We start from the raw sequence: 18,628 nt of genomic DNA on the forward strand, positions 1-18,628 counted from the left end.
ATTGGGCTGCTTCCAAGGCTGGCCTTTTCTCAAAAGCTGGATTAACAGAGGATTCTGGAAATGTGTAAATGTGCATCTTCTCACACAAACTGGCATCTTTGGTCATTTCGGCTCATTTTAGGCTGATCACTTTTAGGCTTTACAATACATTTTGAATTTACTATAAATTAAAAATTAAGCTGGTAAAAACAGTTTGTTGGCAAAAAAAATTAAGCAACATTGTGAATGTGGAAATTATTTAAATTACGCTTTTAATTTGCCCATAAAGTTTTCAAAAAATACTCTGTTCTGCAATCCTTTTCCTTGTGATTTGCAAGTATGAGAGCATTCAGGCAGATATTTAAATGGTGTTTCCGATTTAAACATCAGTAACAAAAATGGCATTAGATAAGGCAGTGTAAATTCGATTAATTTCCGTAAATTGTATACTGAATACAAACTGTTTGAACGACTTGTTCGCATCAACACTCAAAGATGTTCACGGTCAAAACAATCATATAAAAACATTTTAGTAAAATATACTGTAGTGAAGATTATTAGATATTCTTCATTATGTTCATTTAGTAAAATACAGCATGATATAACATGCCTTGATTATTTTTACTAGTTTTTAATGTTTGGTTAAAATGATAGTTCCTCTGATTGAAAAAACAAGCCTTCAGCCATTTAAGTACATACAGTACATAAATACAGAGATACAAATTTAATATCGTTAAAAGGTTAAAAATAAAGATACATATATTTTAGCTGTCACTCAGCCCTTTAAAAGCCCATCATAATTTCTATTAGACTTTAGTGAAGAAGGACATAATTTTGATTTGGGTCAAATCAAAGTAACAAAGTATAAAGGCTTAAATTAAGATCTCTGATAAACTGAAAGAGCTCAGAAACATCTTTTGAACACTAAGAGATTGACTGATTTCTTATGTTCATCAGATTTGACTGTTCAACTGTTAGACAAAAGATACAATCAGGCTTTATCAAAAACTCTGATATGTTTGATAGAGGTAGATGCAAGTGTTTCAAAGTTTAAATTAGTTCAACAAGTAAGAATTATTTTTTACCATAACTTTTTCTTGTATTACATTTCTTTACAATTTCCAAGGCCTAAATACTGTATCTATAAGCTATGAAAAGACCTTCCTAACATTTACTTTGCTGGTGCATAACCATTAATATTTGAAGTAAAACCCCTGTTGTGTTCTGTCTATGCTATTTTTTTTTAATTGTTGGTATTTGTACATATGTTTTTTTAGATGCTGCGTAAGTTCTTGTGCCATATTTTAAGATTGTCAACTTCTACTTCTTAGTTAAACTTTTAAAATCACATCTCGAGACCTGTGTTCTGAACCATTCCGCTATTTTTGAACGCAAGAATGCATCCTGTGTGAACGCCCTTTTAAAGAGCGAAATCATACGTTTCAGACAGGCTTATATGCAGCTCAAATCTTTGGACTAAAGCAGTTCACGAAGGCTATTTAAATCCATTCCAGGAGTGCTACCATCTTCCAGAGTTTCGCTCTAACCCTATTCAAGTACAATTGAACAAGCTAATCAAAGTAATAAGGATTGCTTGAAAATGACATAAAATGTGTGTTTGATTATGGTGGAAACGAAACTCTACAAGACGTAGGCCCTACTGCAATGGATTTGAATAGCTCTGGAATATGATGTGGATGTCTTACCTGGGGCAGGTGCAGTTGCAGGCCTTCTCTGGGGATGGGTTGACGTGATGGTGTCTGGTCCAGCTGCATGTTGAAAAGCGCTGACAGAGCCGCCTGTGCAGCCCGGGCTTTTGCAAGTTTCTTATTCCGCCCTGAGCCCTCAAAAGTCTGCAAATCCACAGTCACTGACATTACAAAGTTCTTAGCATGGCTCTCCCCACTCTCTGACACAAACTCGTATTTGAGGCCCGGTCGAAGCTCGTTGAGGATCATAACTGGGTTCTTGCCGCTCGATGAGGAGGAGAAAGAAGAGGGCGGAGGCAGGGGTGCCTGCACGAGGCTGTTAGTGCCCACCACTTGGGGCATGGTGTACTCTCTCAGCAGGTTTAAGGAGCCGTTGCCGTTGGAGCCCAGAAAAAATGATTCCTCAGGCGGTACCGGCGTCTCAAACCCATTGAAGAGCATATCAGGAAAGTCAGCCTGGTCGGAGGTGAAATCAGTGTTGACGGTCAGTGTACGGCCCATGGCCAAATGCGCCTCGGATGCGTTGGGGAACTGGACGAAGGAGCGTAAGGCCTTCTCGGCTGCATTTAGCTTGGCCTTTTTCTTTGTGGGACCTGAACCCTCAAACAACTGCCCATTGACTTCAACTGTCATAACAAACACAGGAGCATGGACCGGACCAGTTTGCGAGAGCAGCTTGTACTGCAAGCCCGGTTTGATCTCATTCAGCTGCATCAGGGCATTCTTGGGTAGAATGGGCCCTGGCGTTTTCTTACGCTTCTTGGGTCTGAATTTCGAGTGTGAATGGCCATTGTTACCCTCCTCCAAGGGGCGCTTGCGACCCCCTCCTCCGCTACCATTTGGGAGCTGTTCGACCAGTCCAGCTCCCTCCTTAGAAGAGACGTTGTCCAGGTTACGGTTTTCCTTAACGTCGGTGCTGGATGAACCTGCGGTGCCCAGAAAGAGTAACTTACAACGCCTTCGTTGCAGGATCTTGTAAATGTAAAATTTATAGATTCCTTTATCTCTCTTTGTAACTGAACAAGTGATGTGTGTTCCTTTTTTTGGCCAAAGGGTCGTTAGCATGATACATTTGAAGACTAATCATGTGAAACAGCATTATGAAGGACAAGAATTCTGGGATTGACAGTGGAAGAATATCTTTTCAGAAAAGACTTAATTAATATAATTAAGAAAGACCATGGAGTATAAAATCTAAATGATCGTAATCATAAGATTAAAGTATAGTTTGGACGTTCAGTTTGTAGGCAATGGCTCGTGCCAAGTGAAATTAATCATCTCATTGGCATGACAAAATGGGTACTATTAGAGAAAAAAAAAACATAGCTCTAACTAAATGAGGCTCTTTTTCAGGGATGACAAATGCACTTCTTTAGGTCCCTCCATATATTAAGTGGTTATAAAACATTAATATAATTAATTTCACAATAAAGTTGTATTTTATTATTTACACCAAATCTCAAGATTTTGGCATGGTCTAAATCACATATTTAGGGTGAAAACATCTGGGTCATATTGCACCCCAAAATAAAAATGATTTTGGGACAAAATATGACCTGGACATGTTTTTATTTGGCTGTCTTGCGTGTATTTTTAAAGGTCTACTGGTCAGTGAAGTTTTATTTGGTTTTAATAACCAGAGGAACCACACATCATCATGTCCCATTGACAAAGCTGATGGAACTTTGGCTAAATTTCCATTTATAACATCCTTCAGCAAAAGCTCGCTAGGTTACTGCTTTCGGTGCTCAGGTAGAGAGAGAATATCGTCCATGAACAGTAGGGGAACAAGAGTAAGAACTCTCTGCAAACAGTAGGAGCAAAAGGGTGGATAAAGGTGTGCGGGCAACACATGAGGAGAAATATTAAGATATTTGAGAGGAGAGAAAGTTGAGTGAGAGAGGACAGAGGGTGAGGGAGATCAAGAGAGAGAGAACATAGTCTACAAGACCTAAAAAAACAGCACCATGTCTCAAATTTGAATGCACATTTCACTTCTATCTCTCTCTCTCTCACACACACACACACACACACACACACACACACACACACACACACACACACACACACACACACGTAATCTATCCAATTTGACATCAGCTTTAATGATGGCACTAAGCTTTGACAGATTTCAAAACAATGGCTCAGCTCAAAAATCTAGCAAGCTGCCAAAGCAGGCAGCATTTTAATGTAACAGACACACTAGACATGAATGCCATTCCAAAAGGTAAGAATTCTTCTTTGGACAAATTCTAAAAGCTAAAGTATACTTTGGCTTTCCGTGTGCCGGTACATCTCGTTCACAGCACACAACACCATCTTATCTTTAGCACAGTATGCATGGACTGTCCACATCCAGCCCAGTTTTCTAGACATGCAGAGAGTACGGGCCTGACACTGCTAAAAGAGTACCACAAAGCAATTGTATTGCTAATGCATCAAACCTGTATTGGCTCACGGTCAAAAGAGTATACTTTGAAAAGTTAAACACTAGGGCTGATATGATTAGCCTGAAACGATGTTATCGTCAACGTCGACAAAAAAAACATTGTCGACAAACATTTTCGTTGTCGAATAGTCATTTGATATTTTTTAACGCTACATGAGATAATTTGAAACGCTAAAGATGAAGCGCAAGAGCAGAAAACGCAGCTTGCAGTTAGGGCAGTATATATATAAGGTATATCAATATTTTTTCAAACAAGATAAATATATATGAAAAGACAATACCATTTAGATTGATATACTATGATGTGTGTGTGGCCTGCTTTACATCAGTGTGTGCTCAGAGAACGCTAGCGCATAAACGATCAAATACATTTCAAAATTCAGCCAAAACTAATGTTTAAAGTGAACATAAACATTGGGGGAAAAGCTGGTTTGTATAGAAATGTATGACTTGTAAGTTTAAATGTAACCTAATCGACCTGCTGCCGTCTAGTGTATCCTTAATATTATCAAACATCAATAAAAAGAAGACGACAAAACCACTTACTGCTCTTGGCTAGATACATGTGATACATTGTCCGAAGGACAAGCACATCACAATGCTTAATGTCAAGCCCTAAATGTCATCTGTAGAGAATGCCATAAACAGGTTGCATTAAAATATGGAAGCACTTCAAATATCTTCCACCATTTACAACAGCGCCATATACTGCAGTATGTGTTAAACTTTGTGCTGCTGCTGCAACCTCAGCCGCTAAGCCTTCGCAGCCAGAAAAGTCTTCTGCCCTGTAACGAAGCGTGACGGAAGCTTCATTTACAATCTCACATGTGGCTTTGACTTACAACTGAACACTCCTGGCTGATGCGCTCTCTGGTGCGGGGATGCTTGTCCATTGCGCATGCTCGCTGCAGCTAGATTATAACATGATGGCTCACGACAAAGTGAATCAGCTCTGTTCAGAAGAGTTTTTTGTGTGTGTGACAAAGATGGATCGAAGTTAACAAAAAGGTGAGATAGTGTAGGAAAAAAATGTTTTTTGAATAGTCGAATAATTGTTCTAATAATCATTAGTTTAGTCGATTATCAAAATAATCATTAGTTGCAGCCGTACTTAGCACTGGACATTGCACGAGATGGAACGACACACAGAAAATCTAAGTATAACATAGCCTTAATGCAGCATTGCATGTATCCTTCACAGAGAAGGCAATCACAAAATGCACTGTAAGAAGCTCAGGGGAAATAAGAATCTAGCCAAGATGGCAGATGAAAGGAGAGATATCGATTATAAATATATTTCACTAATTCAAGAGTATCGAAAACATTCAATCTAATTGGATAAAAATATTTTACCCAATATTCATGCACTATTTATTATTATTATCATTATTATTTTGGCTTATTAGTGAGAAATTCCAAAACAGTATTCCACACTTTCAGGTTTAATTTCAGTTAGGATGCGTACTTGGAAGGTACTGCATATGTAGGCAGTAGATAGCAAGCCAGCTCACTAGGTTTCAGAACAGAGCCAATGTTAACGCAGAATCTACAAGTAGATACCCCAGTTACTCTGCCAATAACATGTTAAGTAGTTTGTTACTGTACAGGGCATTTGAAATATACCTCTTTTTGATGTAAAACTACCAGACCTATCAGGAAAATTTCTAGGCCACAGACAGTATGAATACAAGCACACAAACCACTGAATCTCTCTCAAAACGTCAGTGAGCACACGTTCTGTATAACCATGAGACAATGTGCTATCAATCCATTTATCTTGACAGCAGGGAAGGATATTGCCTTGTAATCAACACAGATAAAACGGTGCAATACACATTTAGCTAATACCTGCTTACTCATATTGACAACTTGTTGATCTTTTTTTATTCAATGGGGTGGAAAATCTAGCGAAGAACCTTGAACGAGTGTCCATAATCGAGACTCTTTCCAAGCAATTACTGAAAACAAACCTATAGTTTCAAGCTAAAATCTAAACCTGCCAGTGCATATTTTTCTATCAGAGGTAAAATGTTTTTAGATATCAAAGCACGGTTATAAACTCAAAATTGAAATAAGAAATGGTCTGCTTGGCTCTGGATGTGTTATAATGACAGGGCCCTCCATTGTCAGTGGCTTTGAAAGCAATAGCCAGTGAGTGACAGGACAATAGAAGGTTCCTCTGGTTTAACAACTAATTTTTATTTTTTTTGTCAAAGCACTGAATAAAGAGGAATGGGACTTAAAGACAACGGAGGAACACTGTCTATTTCTCCAGCCTTCATCAAATAAGTTAAATTGTATGTGCATTGAATTAGGAATTTAACAGAAGTGAGGCATAAAGTTTGGTCCACATTGCAGTTCATTCCAGTCAAGAACCACCAACATTTAAATGGATCAGTCAGTATCTTTGTGTAGTTTTTACATGCCGTTTAGGGGCGGGTTTATCTGAAATAGCTGATACCACAATAACAGACTGCCATAGAAAAACATTCAAACAATTGTTATCGGTTGTACTGATATTAGGGGAAAATGTGTGCAGACTTTAGAACCAGAATTGCTGTCTGTCCAAAAGTCTCGTGTATTTCATAGACAAAAATATAGATGTAAACTACATATACAAAATATACAATTCTTCTTGTGGATATCTAGTTTTCTTGCAACTAAAGGCTAGGGTATACTTATGCATTTTTCCGCACGCCGTTCCATCAAGTGCAAAATTAAGCTCTCAACCTTTCCAAGTACATACTTCTTTGACCACAACTTTGGACACATTCGTTGCATGCACACTTTGACTGCTTTGTGATACACTTTAGGGCACACTTGTCCACATGTGTGCACATCGCCTGCATGTATGCCTGCCGTTGAGTGTGTGCAAACTGTGCACATGTTGAAAACTAAACATGATTACTACAATATTACTAGAGTAAATCCATGGTTAATTTCAATTAGGACTTACCCCTACTTGGGTGTTGCTTGCTAACAACCCCCTTAAGTATGTTACTTACAAGTTGCTAGATAAGGACAACAACGGTTTTCTGTTTTGTTAGGCACAAACTCTAACAAGCTTATTGTAGTTGTAGTCATTATTTAGTAATATACTGTATAATATATATATAAAAAAACTCAAACAAAACAGAGGCTTTAAAATTCCTTTTTGAGGTATAACTGTGTGTCATTTATGTTGAAGAACAAAACATTAAAGTATCTTAAAATAATGTTTACCACATACCTTATTTTTTTCATAAATTAAAAAAAAAAACATTATAAAAACCCATAGGAAATTCCAGAGGGAACCCATGGCAAATTAGCCTTCTGGGTTTGTCTCCAAATTGACGTCATGGCTAAACAGCTCTATTGAAGGAAATATTAGCACATAAAAGCACATTTGTACATTGTTTACTCTCCGCGCCACTGCAGCGACACAAATTACATACTTTGTTGTTAATTACTATGGCTTCACCAGACTATTGTGGTGTAACTAGTCACACTTTTCTACATGCTATTTACACCCGAGTACAAAAGTCCCTATGTAAAATTAAACAATCATGGGTGCCCTTACTCTTGAAAGTTGCGATAAGCCATTCAATCAGATTAGAGCTAGCCAGATCAAGAAAGTGCTTCCCAGTTTTGTGTGTGATGTTCATCAAATGGTCATCGAATGGACTGTGGGCAGTCTATGGGTGTGCCGTATGATGCAAACACTAGTAGTGAGGTACAGAATTGTGGCTGAAGTATAAATGAACCAATGTTTTAATGTAAGACATCTGCATTTTTCCTGCATCTAAAAGCTTGACTTAACAGGACGTGACCCTCAAACATTTCTAAGTGTTGTTAGCTGGGATTGGTTTCAGCAAGGGGCATAGAGAGGGGACAGAAGGGGCATGAACTGTTCACTAAGAGACATGTTAGTTTAACGAGTGTGTGCGTTGGAACAGAGGGTTTGGGTTTCAGGTAACAGCACTCACTCATGTTCTCCTCCTCATCAACATCCATGGTAGAGAAGCGTTTCGGTTGGCCCTGCATCTGCTGAGCCTTACCCACACCTGAGAAAGAGCGAGACAGATTGTCATTAGTTGTGTTCAATACCATTCCTATTCCTCATACTTAGGGATTTGCTGCACTGTTTACCCTTTGAACATGAATAATACCTCGAATTGTGTGGCTTGTTGAGGTTAGGTATGGTATTACTTTTACAAGAGATCAGCCTTATGGTTTTTGCCAGGCAGATTATAAAATGGGTGGAAAAATCCCATAGAATTACATTGAAAGAGGGACCCGAGCCATATCTATGGACCAGGATATCAAAGAGACTTGTGGGTGGGCTCTTTTGGTTTGGGCCAGTAAGCAATCACCAAAATCACCCTATCATCCTCAATAAACTAAAACACTCAGAAAAAATTAGCAACTGCATAGCAACCCATGGCAATAATGTCCTTGACATTCCATCACTTTAAACAGACATTTATGATTTATGGCTTATTCCTAAATCATTCTCAATATGACAAAATGAGACTGATTCGCTAATGAAGCATTTGCAAAATGGAAATCACTTACAAATCCCACACACACACAAAACAAACAGTTTTCAAGTTTTACTTCACTGTGCAAACTCTGGTAACAATTTTAAACACATTACTCCTAAATCATTAGTCCCACTTTACTGTACTTGAATATTACAGCATTACTAAATATATACATATTGGTTCTAGCGAGTACTGAAAGTATTGCACTCGTATTTGGTCTCTAAAACATGGTATTAAGCATCCTTAATCTACTTGAATTAGAAAAGCAAGAGTAAAAGCGAGAAAATGGAGAAGAGAGGTTAGAAGAGGAATCAAACAGCATTGACTGTGAGGTTAAGCCTACAGTAAGTGTATAAATATTCAGCAGGAGAAACTAATCTCTGAGAGAAAGGGGCGCGCTTGACAGGCAGTAATAGCAGGCGCAGTCTATTGTGACTTTAATATCCATTCGATTAGACTTCATCTTCAGCTGCCTCCGAAGAAAAATACAGTTATTGACATCAACAGGCTCTTAGTTCCCACTGACACTGATGCTACTTAGCTCAGGTGAAAAATACACCACACACACAACAGAAAAATTTTAAATGTATTTCCAAAAGCTCATAATAGTGTCGAGATGAAAGATTATGTTGACTTGAGGCTATAGTTAGTTGGCCCTTATTGGACGATGTTTTATGAAGAGCTAATATGAAGAGTTTCTATATTAACTGAAAGAGAAGACACTCAGAATGTGTACATGTATGGAGGACCAAGTTATTATTATTATTATTATTACAAATAAATACAGTATGGGTGCAATTAAATTAAAAAAAAAAAATATATATAAACGTACATATATACATATATAAACATACATATATATATATATGTATGTGTGTGTGTGTATATATGAATGTATGTATGTATATGTATATGTGTGTGCGTGTATATACATACATACATACACTACAGCCATGACCAAAAGTATTGGCTGTGACATACATTTTGTGTTTCGCAATTGTTTCTACTTCAGTTGTTGCTGTGTTGATTCACATTGTACATATTTTCTAGATTATTGTGCAGAGTGATCCAATGCATTTTAAATAATTACAAAAAGCTTCATTGGCCAAAAAAAATTAACTTTATCACAAAAACCCAAATTTCACTGTTTTTTGTTCCTGGCACAAAATGACCAGCCAACATCATTTCACTAATCATATCAGCAGCACCTGGGAAAGTGTGAATGAGTACTAGTCTTTCTATCATTCTGATTGGATTATAAGAGTAGACTGATTGCTATAAAAGGAGGGAAGTGCTTCCAATCATTGTGTTCTTATTGTGCCATCATCGCTTTGCATCAAAATGGCCTCACATTCAAGGAAAGTGCTGCAAAGAATATTGCACCTGAAAGAACCATTTACCGGATCATCAAGAACTTCAAGGAGAGAGGTTCAACTGCAGTAAAGAAGGCTTCAGGACGTCTCAGAGTGTCCTGCAAGCACCAGTACCGTCTCCTCCTGAGGAGTCAACTACGGAATCGTGTCACCACCAGTGCAGAGCTTGCTCAATATTGGCAGCAGGTGGGTGTGAGTGCATCACGCACAGTGAGGCGAAGACTTTTGGACAATGGCCTGGTGTCAAGAAGGGCAGCAAAGAAGCCACTTCCCTCCAAGAAAAACATCAAGGACAGACTGAAATTCTACAGGAAGTACAAGGATTGACAGCAGAAGACTGGTGCAAAGATATTTTCTCTGATGAAGCCCCTTCCGACTGTTTGGGATATCTGGAAAATTGATAGTCCAGAGAAGAATAGGTGAACGCTACCATGAGTCCTGTGTCGTGCCAACAGTGAAGCATCCTGAGACCATCCATGTGTGGGGTTGCTTTTCATCCAAGGGAGTGGGCTCTCTCACAATTCTGCCCCAAAACACTGCCATGAATAAAGAATGGTATCAAAACTTCCTGCAAGTGCAACTTCTCCCAACGATTCAGGAGCAATTTGGTGATGATCCGGGCATTTTCCAGCATGATGGTGCACCATGTCACAAGGCAAGAGTGATAATGAAGTGACTCGGAGATCATTACATTGAAATTTTGGATCCATGGCTAGGCAACTCCCTGCATCTTAATCCCATAGAGAACCTGACTCGCCTCAATTCAGATGGCGGAGGACGAATCTCAGTTGCCATCTTATCACGTGGCTTGTTGAGCATGTTAGTACGGAGATGTAATGCATGTGGAGGGTTCACACTATTGTCAGCGGCATCCACGCACAACTCACCAAGTTCCCCACCGAGAGCGAGAACCCCATTAAAGTGAGCACGAGGAGGTTACCCCATTTGACTCTACCTTCCCTAGCAACCGGGACAATTTGGTTGCTTAGGAGACCTGGTTGGAGTCACTCAGCACGCCCTGGATTTGAACTCACGACTCAGGCAAATTTGAAGTAAATGTATTCAGCCCCCCGTTAAGTTTTCAAGCACCTGCATTCAGAATACAGTTACTTAATAACAATTTGTTAGAATTATTTTAGAATACATCTCTCATAATGAACACAAATAAGGCAGATGTGAAAGAAAACGATTGTCACTCAAGTAAGACGTTTTTTTAAACAGCACACAAGTGCATGTTACATACTCTCTCTTCCTTTAGAACAGCATCAGCGCGTGTGCAGTGGTGCCAGGTTTGTGCTTTTACAACAAATCTGGCTAATTTGAAAACACAATCGCAGGTTAAAATCATAGAATCGTGGGTTTTGTTTTTAGGATACTATAAAAATGGACCACGGTCACCAAAAGGTCTGATGGATGGCACTAAAGAATGTAAATATAACTTCTTATGTATAATGATTCCCGCATTGAATATCTGGCACCCGCATGGCACACCTTAACAATAGTCAGCTGTGCACTACTGTCAATACTGTCTGCAGCGTTCTTTCCAGAAATATAACATTTGCGCATATGATTGTAGTTGTGGAAATATGGACGGCTCCCGATAAGCATTTGGTGAGTCACGTCCACATCAGAAACTTGCCAAACAAAATAGCAGTTATTAACAACAATAATACCATGAATAGGTAAAATATGGGAGAAAGTACTGCAAAGACTGAAAGAAGAAAAAGTACTTGAAGTAGATCAGAGTCTAAATGACGAAAGAAAAACCGTGTGTAAATAACTACTGTGGTTTATAGACATATGGGAGGCTAGTTCATTGTGACACTTATTGTAACATACCGGGATTTTAGTATATATAACTTCAAAAAAAGTTCCTTGCCTTATAAATATGTATTCTAAAAGTATTATTTTACTCTGAATAGTTTTCAAGGTGCACTTGAAGGCTATAGATCTGGATTAAAATATAAAAACCTGAAAAGTTGTAACTTAAATCACAAAACACCAACATTTCCACCTCTAGGTAAAAAGCCACACACACACTATGTGCTACGGCCCAATGGAAACAATTACAAAATGTCATAAAACATCGAAAGCACTCTGCTTTTGCTCAGACCCATTCTTCATGGGTGACACTTTCTTAAGCTAAACTAAATGGCCTAATTAATCTGGTCAAATGGTGGGTGACATCAAATATGCTAGCGCAATTATTACTCTATTAAAGATTAATATTCCATTAGAAAATTGAAATAGTCAGGGGAGTGCTGTTTCGGAGGGAGTATTTATCTGAGTGGAGCTGAAATTTCACAAGGCGTCAAACGGCCCTGTGATTTCCATCTCTCTGCTATATTCTCCTCTTGCCGGTCTTCTAATGGTCTACGCTGTAATAAGCAGGTCGGAGACTTGAGCTCGTTTTGTGTCTGTCGCTTTTGATTTAGCTTCGTCTGCTGTTCTCATTTTGCTCATGAATCCATAAACAGGAATGAGATCAGCTTCAATCTACAAGTGGTAGACACAAGAGTGCAGACAAAGTGCGGTGATGCTGGATGTTGGATCTTCCAGGGCATGAAGGTCATTGTCTCAGCCTCGTACCGTGTCTAAAATCGAAGGGACTGATGCCACGACAACTTAATACTGGATTGGCTCTAAACTGGAAGCTGCATGTTAGCTCAGTTTTCACTAACCACAGATGAATTAGCTGTGCGCTAAGTGATGATAGTCATATTGTACAATTATGTTGTTTTCATTAACCAAATAGTTAACATGCACTAACAAAAGCAGGACAGTCCAGTAAAATATGATGAAAAGCCAATGGTACTTTGCATGGACTGTTTTAGAATGATACAATAGAAGATTTAATTTTATAATAATTCTACAACATGTTAATGTTGCTACAACTAAATATGCATATGGTTTAAAAATGAATTTTTTTTTCATTTAAATTAGAACCAGATACATCACAAGCTTTGTAATGGTCGGAAGTAGTTTAAATATATAATGATAAAAATATATATATTAAAGTTTACAATGAGCTATGTGAAAAATCCATAATGACAGGCAAAGAGAGAGAAATTTTAATTAGAAATATGCTTACAATTCATTCAGTACTCATATTGATAAAATATTGATAAATAAAAATATCAAAATAATTTAATCTAATTAAAAAGGACTATTTTATCCAAAATTGTCAGTGCAATATATTTTAATCTTATTAAAGTAGTGTTGTTGGCTAAATGCTAAGTTGAGTCCCCTGTGTGTTTCACCTGATAAGCTGTTTGCATGTCCCACAAAGTTGCTGTCTATGTAGAATGTTCCAAATTGATCACTAAAAAGGTTCTATATCGTTAAGGGGACTGCCTATGTAGGCAGTAAACAGCATGGCAGCTCATAAGGTTTTGAAATGGAGCCTTATGGTGCGTTCACATTTAACGTTTCGCATGGCGTAATTACATACAACGTCAATGCAAATATGCGAATAGACGCGAATTGAAGCGAATGGCGCGACTCGAACACACAAAATTGTTTAATTTGCTTCATTCGCGTGAGTTTAAAATTTTCAGATGTCACTGACGTAGTAGCAGAAGAAATCGGGAAAAATGTATACAACATTTTTTTGTTGTAGTGGTAAGTGGGCACCCAGAATTGTACGACACAACGTCATACATGTACAGAGACCGGATGAAAAATGCCATCACTTGGAGGAAAGTGAGCGAGGAAGTTGGACTACCTGGTAAGTTCTGAAAATGTGTGCGTCTACTTGATTCCAGCTATTGGTTGTACTTTACTATGAAGCACGTCGTAGAAGCCTCTCCTCCTGTCCTTTTCTGGAAGAGAAGGGGGAATACTTGCGGGTTGGCATTACTTGCGTAAACGCGAGTTTAAACACAAATTTATAATCCAGCAGTCAAACTCGCGCGGAGGCTTAAATAATATCCATTAACGAGTCAAAGCTCTTACATTTAATGATAATAAAACATATTTTGTAAACGCTCTGCATAGACAGGTGTTCAAAACACGGTTAATTTCACTCTCTTTTGATTATCGTAACGATAGCTTTGCAGCGTCGTATATCAGTTTGTTTTAGGTATGAGATGTCTCTGACAATCAATGTACACCTGAAGACCACAACTCAAAATTAAAAATAAGCTCCCTCTTTGACAAGTTGATTTTCATGATTGATCATTGCTGTCCGAGTACTCATGCCCATCCCTAGCTGAGAACCTATCACAAATTGGGCAAAAACACAGGGAACAGATACAATGTAACGTTTCTCTATATTTTTTATTTATTCATTTAGTCAGGTTATTTTTTTAAGAGGATACAATTTTAATCACTCAACAGTATTTCTGATGGCAGTAGAGCATATTTGCCCATGACAAAATTTTGGTCAAAAGGAAACACCTACTTGTTTGTTTTTTATTTATTTATTATTATTAAAAAATATATATATAATCATAATAACAGTCCATATCGCAATCACAATACTTTTTAAAATATTCACAATAAATTGTTCTCCAAAACTTTCAGCCTTACCAAACAACCACAGAGTTTCAACATCACAACTAAAGAGCTATATGACAGTGGAGGAGGGTGACATTCTACAGCGAGGGCATTCACCACAAGATGCAACCATGTAATTTTGCCAAAGTGGCCTGTGCTTCATATTGATGGGCAGATGAAGGGTGACACACCCCAGGCACTTTGGCCCTTACACCTGAGAACATTCTGTCATTTCTTCGACTTTAACTACGGCTCTCATGTGTCATGCTGTTAAGGTATACAAAAAAGTGAGGTAAATAGGAGTGAGATGGCTAGTCATCCACACTAAACACACACACACACTACTTCCACTAAACTTGAAGCTCAAGTTGTGAATAATTCACAAGTAAGTTCCAGACTTGGAACTGTTTTTGAAAAGTTTTTTTATGAATTTGTTCAGAAAGACAGAGCATTGAAAAAAAACGGTCAACAATTCATTGTTTTGAGGGTTTTTTTCTCTAAAAGAAAAGCATAGTTTGTTGAAGTTAGCTTCATTTGAAACTGTTCCTAGTAACATTTGAAAATAAATAAAATATAAATTTCACACGTCATACTTATTTCTGACTTACGTTTTATGCGATTTTGATTACTCATTGTTTGTAAGTTAGACTACAAAATTTCAAAATCCCTAATCAATGCAAATCTAAGTGTATGTGTATGTGTGTGTGTATATATATATATATATATATATATATATATGTATGGCTCAAAAAGGACTCCTCTGCTGCATATACCTAAAGTAAAACTACTCTATACTTTGATATAGTTGTCCTTACGGGCTATAAAATATATATTTTTAAAATATTATTAATTTTACTTATTAAAAATATAACAATTATTTATTATTTACATTATTTTATTATTTAAATTATATTATTGTATTAAAAACATTTTTATATATTAAATAAATTCAATTATATTTTAATAAAAAAAACTATAACATTTTATATCTTTTAATAAAAATATAATTTATTACAAAAAACTTTGTTTTTTATGTTTTAAACATCTATCCATAATGCTACTGATTTAAGTTTCACAGAAGAAAATAAATAAAAGACATGTTTTCTTTACATTATTTAGTGATACACAGTACATTCTTAAAATCTCACTTCATTCAACTTATACTGCAACTCAAGTAAAATTTCTTTAAAAACAATTTATTTGCTGTGGATTTAGTAACGGCGGAGCGACAGATTGCGGAACACTGGTTTACAGGCCTCTGTTAAAGCTTGACCAAACACCAGCCATCAGGACAAATAAATTCAGCACTCTAAATAAATTTAATAATAATGGTGCTGAAATAAGCTCCTACTTGGTTCCACCTACCCGAATGCCAATTACTGCACTCTAATAGAATGCCGGGGGGCAGGGTGGCCTAGAGCCCAGCACATGTCACAGCAGGTGACACCGACACCAGGGCTTTCAGCACCACGGACAGGGACTAAGCCATAAACCCAATGCAAAGAGCTGAGACAAATGCCTTCACTTACTGTAGATGACAGCATTTCCTTATTGCAAGTGCAAAAAGTACATTACATTTGCCCTCAAATTAACACAGGACATTTGCAATTTGGAGTTAAATGCAATTTAACTCCAAATGCCAAGAACTAGGAATGTACAAAACAATTTTTGACCCTATAAAAAGACTGATATACTGTATGATAAGTCAGAAAATTCAATTAGAATCCACAAAATAAAATAAATAAATAAAAATACAAACACATGTATATAGCATATACAGTTAAAGTCAGAAGTTTATATACTGTACACCCTTTGTGACGTAATGAAGCTAGGAAGCAAGTTGCAAGTTGACAATTAGTTTATTGACAGTCAAATTGAGAAGATAGGGGAAAAGTCGGGGTGATGGTCTAGTGGCATAGAGTCTCCAATGGTCAGATGATGCGTGGTGAGAAGAGTGAAGAGAAGTGTTGAACAGACACGGCGAATCCGGGTAACAGCAAACAGGACCACGAAACAGGGACAACGAGAGAACTGGACTGGAACTCTGAAGAGCGAACAACACGGACATCACAAACAACGATCTGACAAGGAGATGAGAGAGTGGTGAGAATTTAAAGGGAATGGGAATGAGTAACAGCTGGTGAGAGGAGTGATTGCGACAGAAGCTAATCATGGTACAAACAACACGCCCACACATTCACGCACCCACACAACACACACTAAGAACAAGGCACGAGACAAGGAAGAGACATAGGATTAAATACCGTGACAGTACCCCTCCCCTAGGAGCGCCTCCTGGCGTTCCCAGGCTCCCTACCTGCCGATTGTAGTCATCGATAAGGGAGTGATCCAGAATGTCTCTGGCGGTACCCAACCTCTCTCCTCCGGACCGTAACCTTCCCAGTCCACCAGGTACTGAAATCCGCGTCCCCTCCGTCTTGAGTCCAGAATACGGTTGACCGAATAAGTAGGTTCCCGTCTACGAGTCGCGTGGGGGAACGGAACCGGCGGGTTAATCGCGGGAATAAAAGGCGGGTTTTATTTTGGATACATGAAATACGGGGTGAATTCTCCTGTACGCTGGAGGAAGGTTGAGGCGGACTGCCACCGGACTAACGATCTTGGTGACAGCGAGCGGGCCAATAAATTTAGGTGCAAGTTTATTAGATCACGGAGCGTAGAGGAATGTTCTTAGTAGAAAGCCACACTTTTGACCAACGGCGTATCACGGGAGGCCTAGACCGGTGGCGATCAGCTTTGGCCTTGGTGCGTGACCCCACTTGGAGTAGAGTCTCCGGGCCCTAGTCCAAGTCGCGGTGACACCTCTGGACGAAGGCGTGGCGGAGGGACCGCGACCGGATTCCAGACTAGGAAAAATAGGTGGCTGGTAACCTACACTACACTCAAGCGGAGATAGGCCCGTGGATGATACTGGTAGCGTGTTGTGGGCGTACTCAACAAAAGACAGTTGCTGACTCCATGAGGAAGGATTCTTGGATACCAAACATCGTAGCGTTCTCTCCAGATCCTGGTTGGCTCGCTCAGATTGACCATTGCTCTGGGGATGAAACCCTGAGGACAGACTAACAGTCGCTCCCAGTAATTTACAAAATTCTCGCCAAAATTTGGACACAAATTGGGGTCCTCTGTCAGAGACCACATCTGTCGGGAGGCCATGTAGCCGAAAGGCGTGGTCAATGACAATCACCGCTGTCTCCTTGGCAGAGGGTAATTTGGGCAAGGGAATGAAGTGGGCGCAGCCGAGAACCGGTCCACCACGGTTAAAACTACCGTGTGTCCCTGTGAGGGTGGGAGGGCGGTGATAAAATCTAGAGCGATATGGGACCAGGGTCTCGATGGCACCGGCAGCGGTTGAAGTAACCCGTCTGGGGGTCGATTGGAACTCTTACCAGTGGCGCAGACTGAGCAAGCCAAAACAAAACTGTGAGCGTCACGAACCATCAAAGGCCACCAGAATCGTTGCTTGACTAAAAACTTAGTTCGATTAACTCCTGGATGACAAGCCACATTAGAACAATGTCCCCACTGAATAACGCTGGACCGTAACCCTCCGGCACAAACAAAGCGGTTCGGTGGGCACCGAGCGGGCGTTACCCCTTCTAAGGCCGTCTTGACCTTCGATTCGATCTCCCATGTGAGTGTAGAGATGAATAGAGTCTCTGGTAAAATGCACTTTCGGGAGTAGGCGAGCGTTCGGAGTGATCAAAAATACGTGATAAAGAATCGGGTTTGATGTTCTTGGAACCGGGCGATGCGAGAGAGTAAAATCAAAGCGACCCGAAAAAAGAGCCCACCGAGCCTGCCTGGAGTTTAATCTTTTAGCTGTGCTGAATATATTCCAAATTCTTGTGATCGGTCCAGGCGATAAAAGGTACCCCGAACCCTCCAACCAGTGGCGCCATTCCTCCAAAGCTAACTTGACTGCCAACAACTCTCTGTTACCAATGTCATAATTACGTTCGGCCGAGGACAAGCGATGAGAAAAAAGCAGCGCAAGGGTGTATCTTGTCGTCTGAAGGAGAACGCTGGGATAGCACTGCGCCTACCCCCACCTCTGATGCATCGACCTCCACCACG

At 39.1% G+C, this 18,628-nt stretch overlaps 1 protein-coding gene across 2 annotated transcripts in view; it reads right to left on the bottom strand.

Annotated features, from left to right (window-relative positions):
• LOC127654789 (double-stranded RNA-specific editase 1-like) overlaps positions 1 to 18,628 on the bottom strand; it is a 197,289-nt gene that overhangs the window by 19,285 nt on the left and 159,376 nt on the right. For both annotated transcript variants that reach the window (XM_052142213.1, XM_052142212.1), the window contains exons 4-5: positions 8,103 to 8,180; positions 1,686 to 2,614 (exon numbers count right to left, since the gene is read on the bottom strand). In XM_052142213.1, coding sequence (XP_051998173.1) covers positions 1,686 to 2,614; positions 8,103 to 8,160 — 987 coding nt within the window. In that variant the 5' untranslated portion in view covers positions 8,161 to 8,180. The remainder of the gene's footprint in view (positions 1 to 1,685; positions 2,615 to 8,102; positions 8,181 to 18,628) is intronic.

This window comes from Xyrauchen texanus, chromosome 14 (assembly GCF_025860055.1).
Source record: "Xyrauchen texanus isolate HMW12.3.18 chromosome 14, RBS_HiC_50CHRs, whole genome shotgun sequence".
In the NCBI taxonomy this organism is placed as follows: domain Eukaryota; kingdom Metazoa; phylum Chordata; class Actinopteri; order Cypriniformes; family Catostomidae; genus Xyrauchen; species Xyrauchen texanus.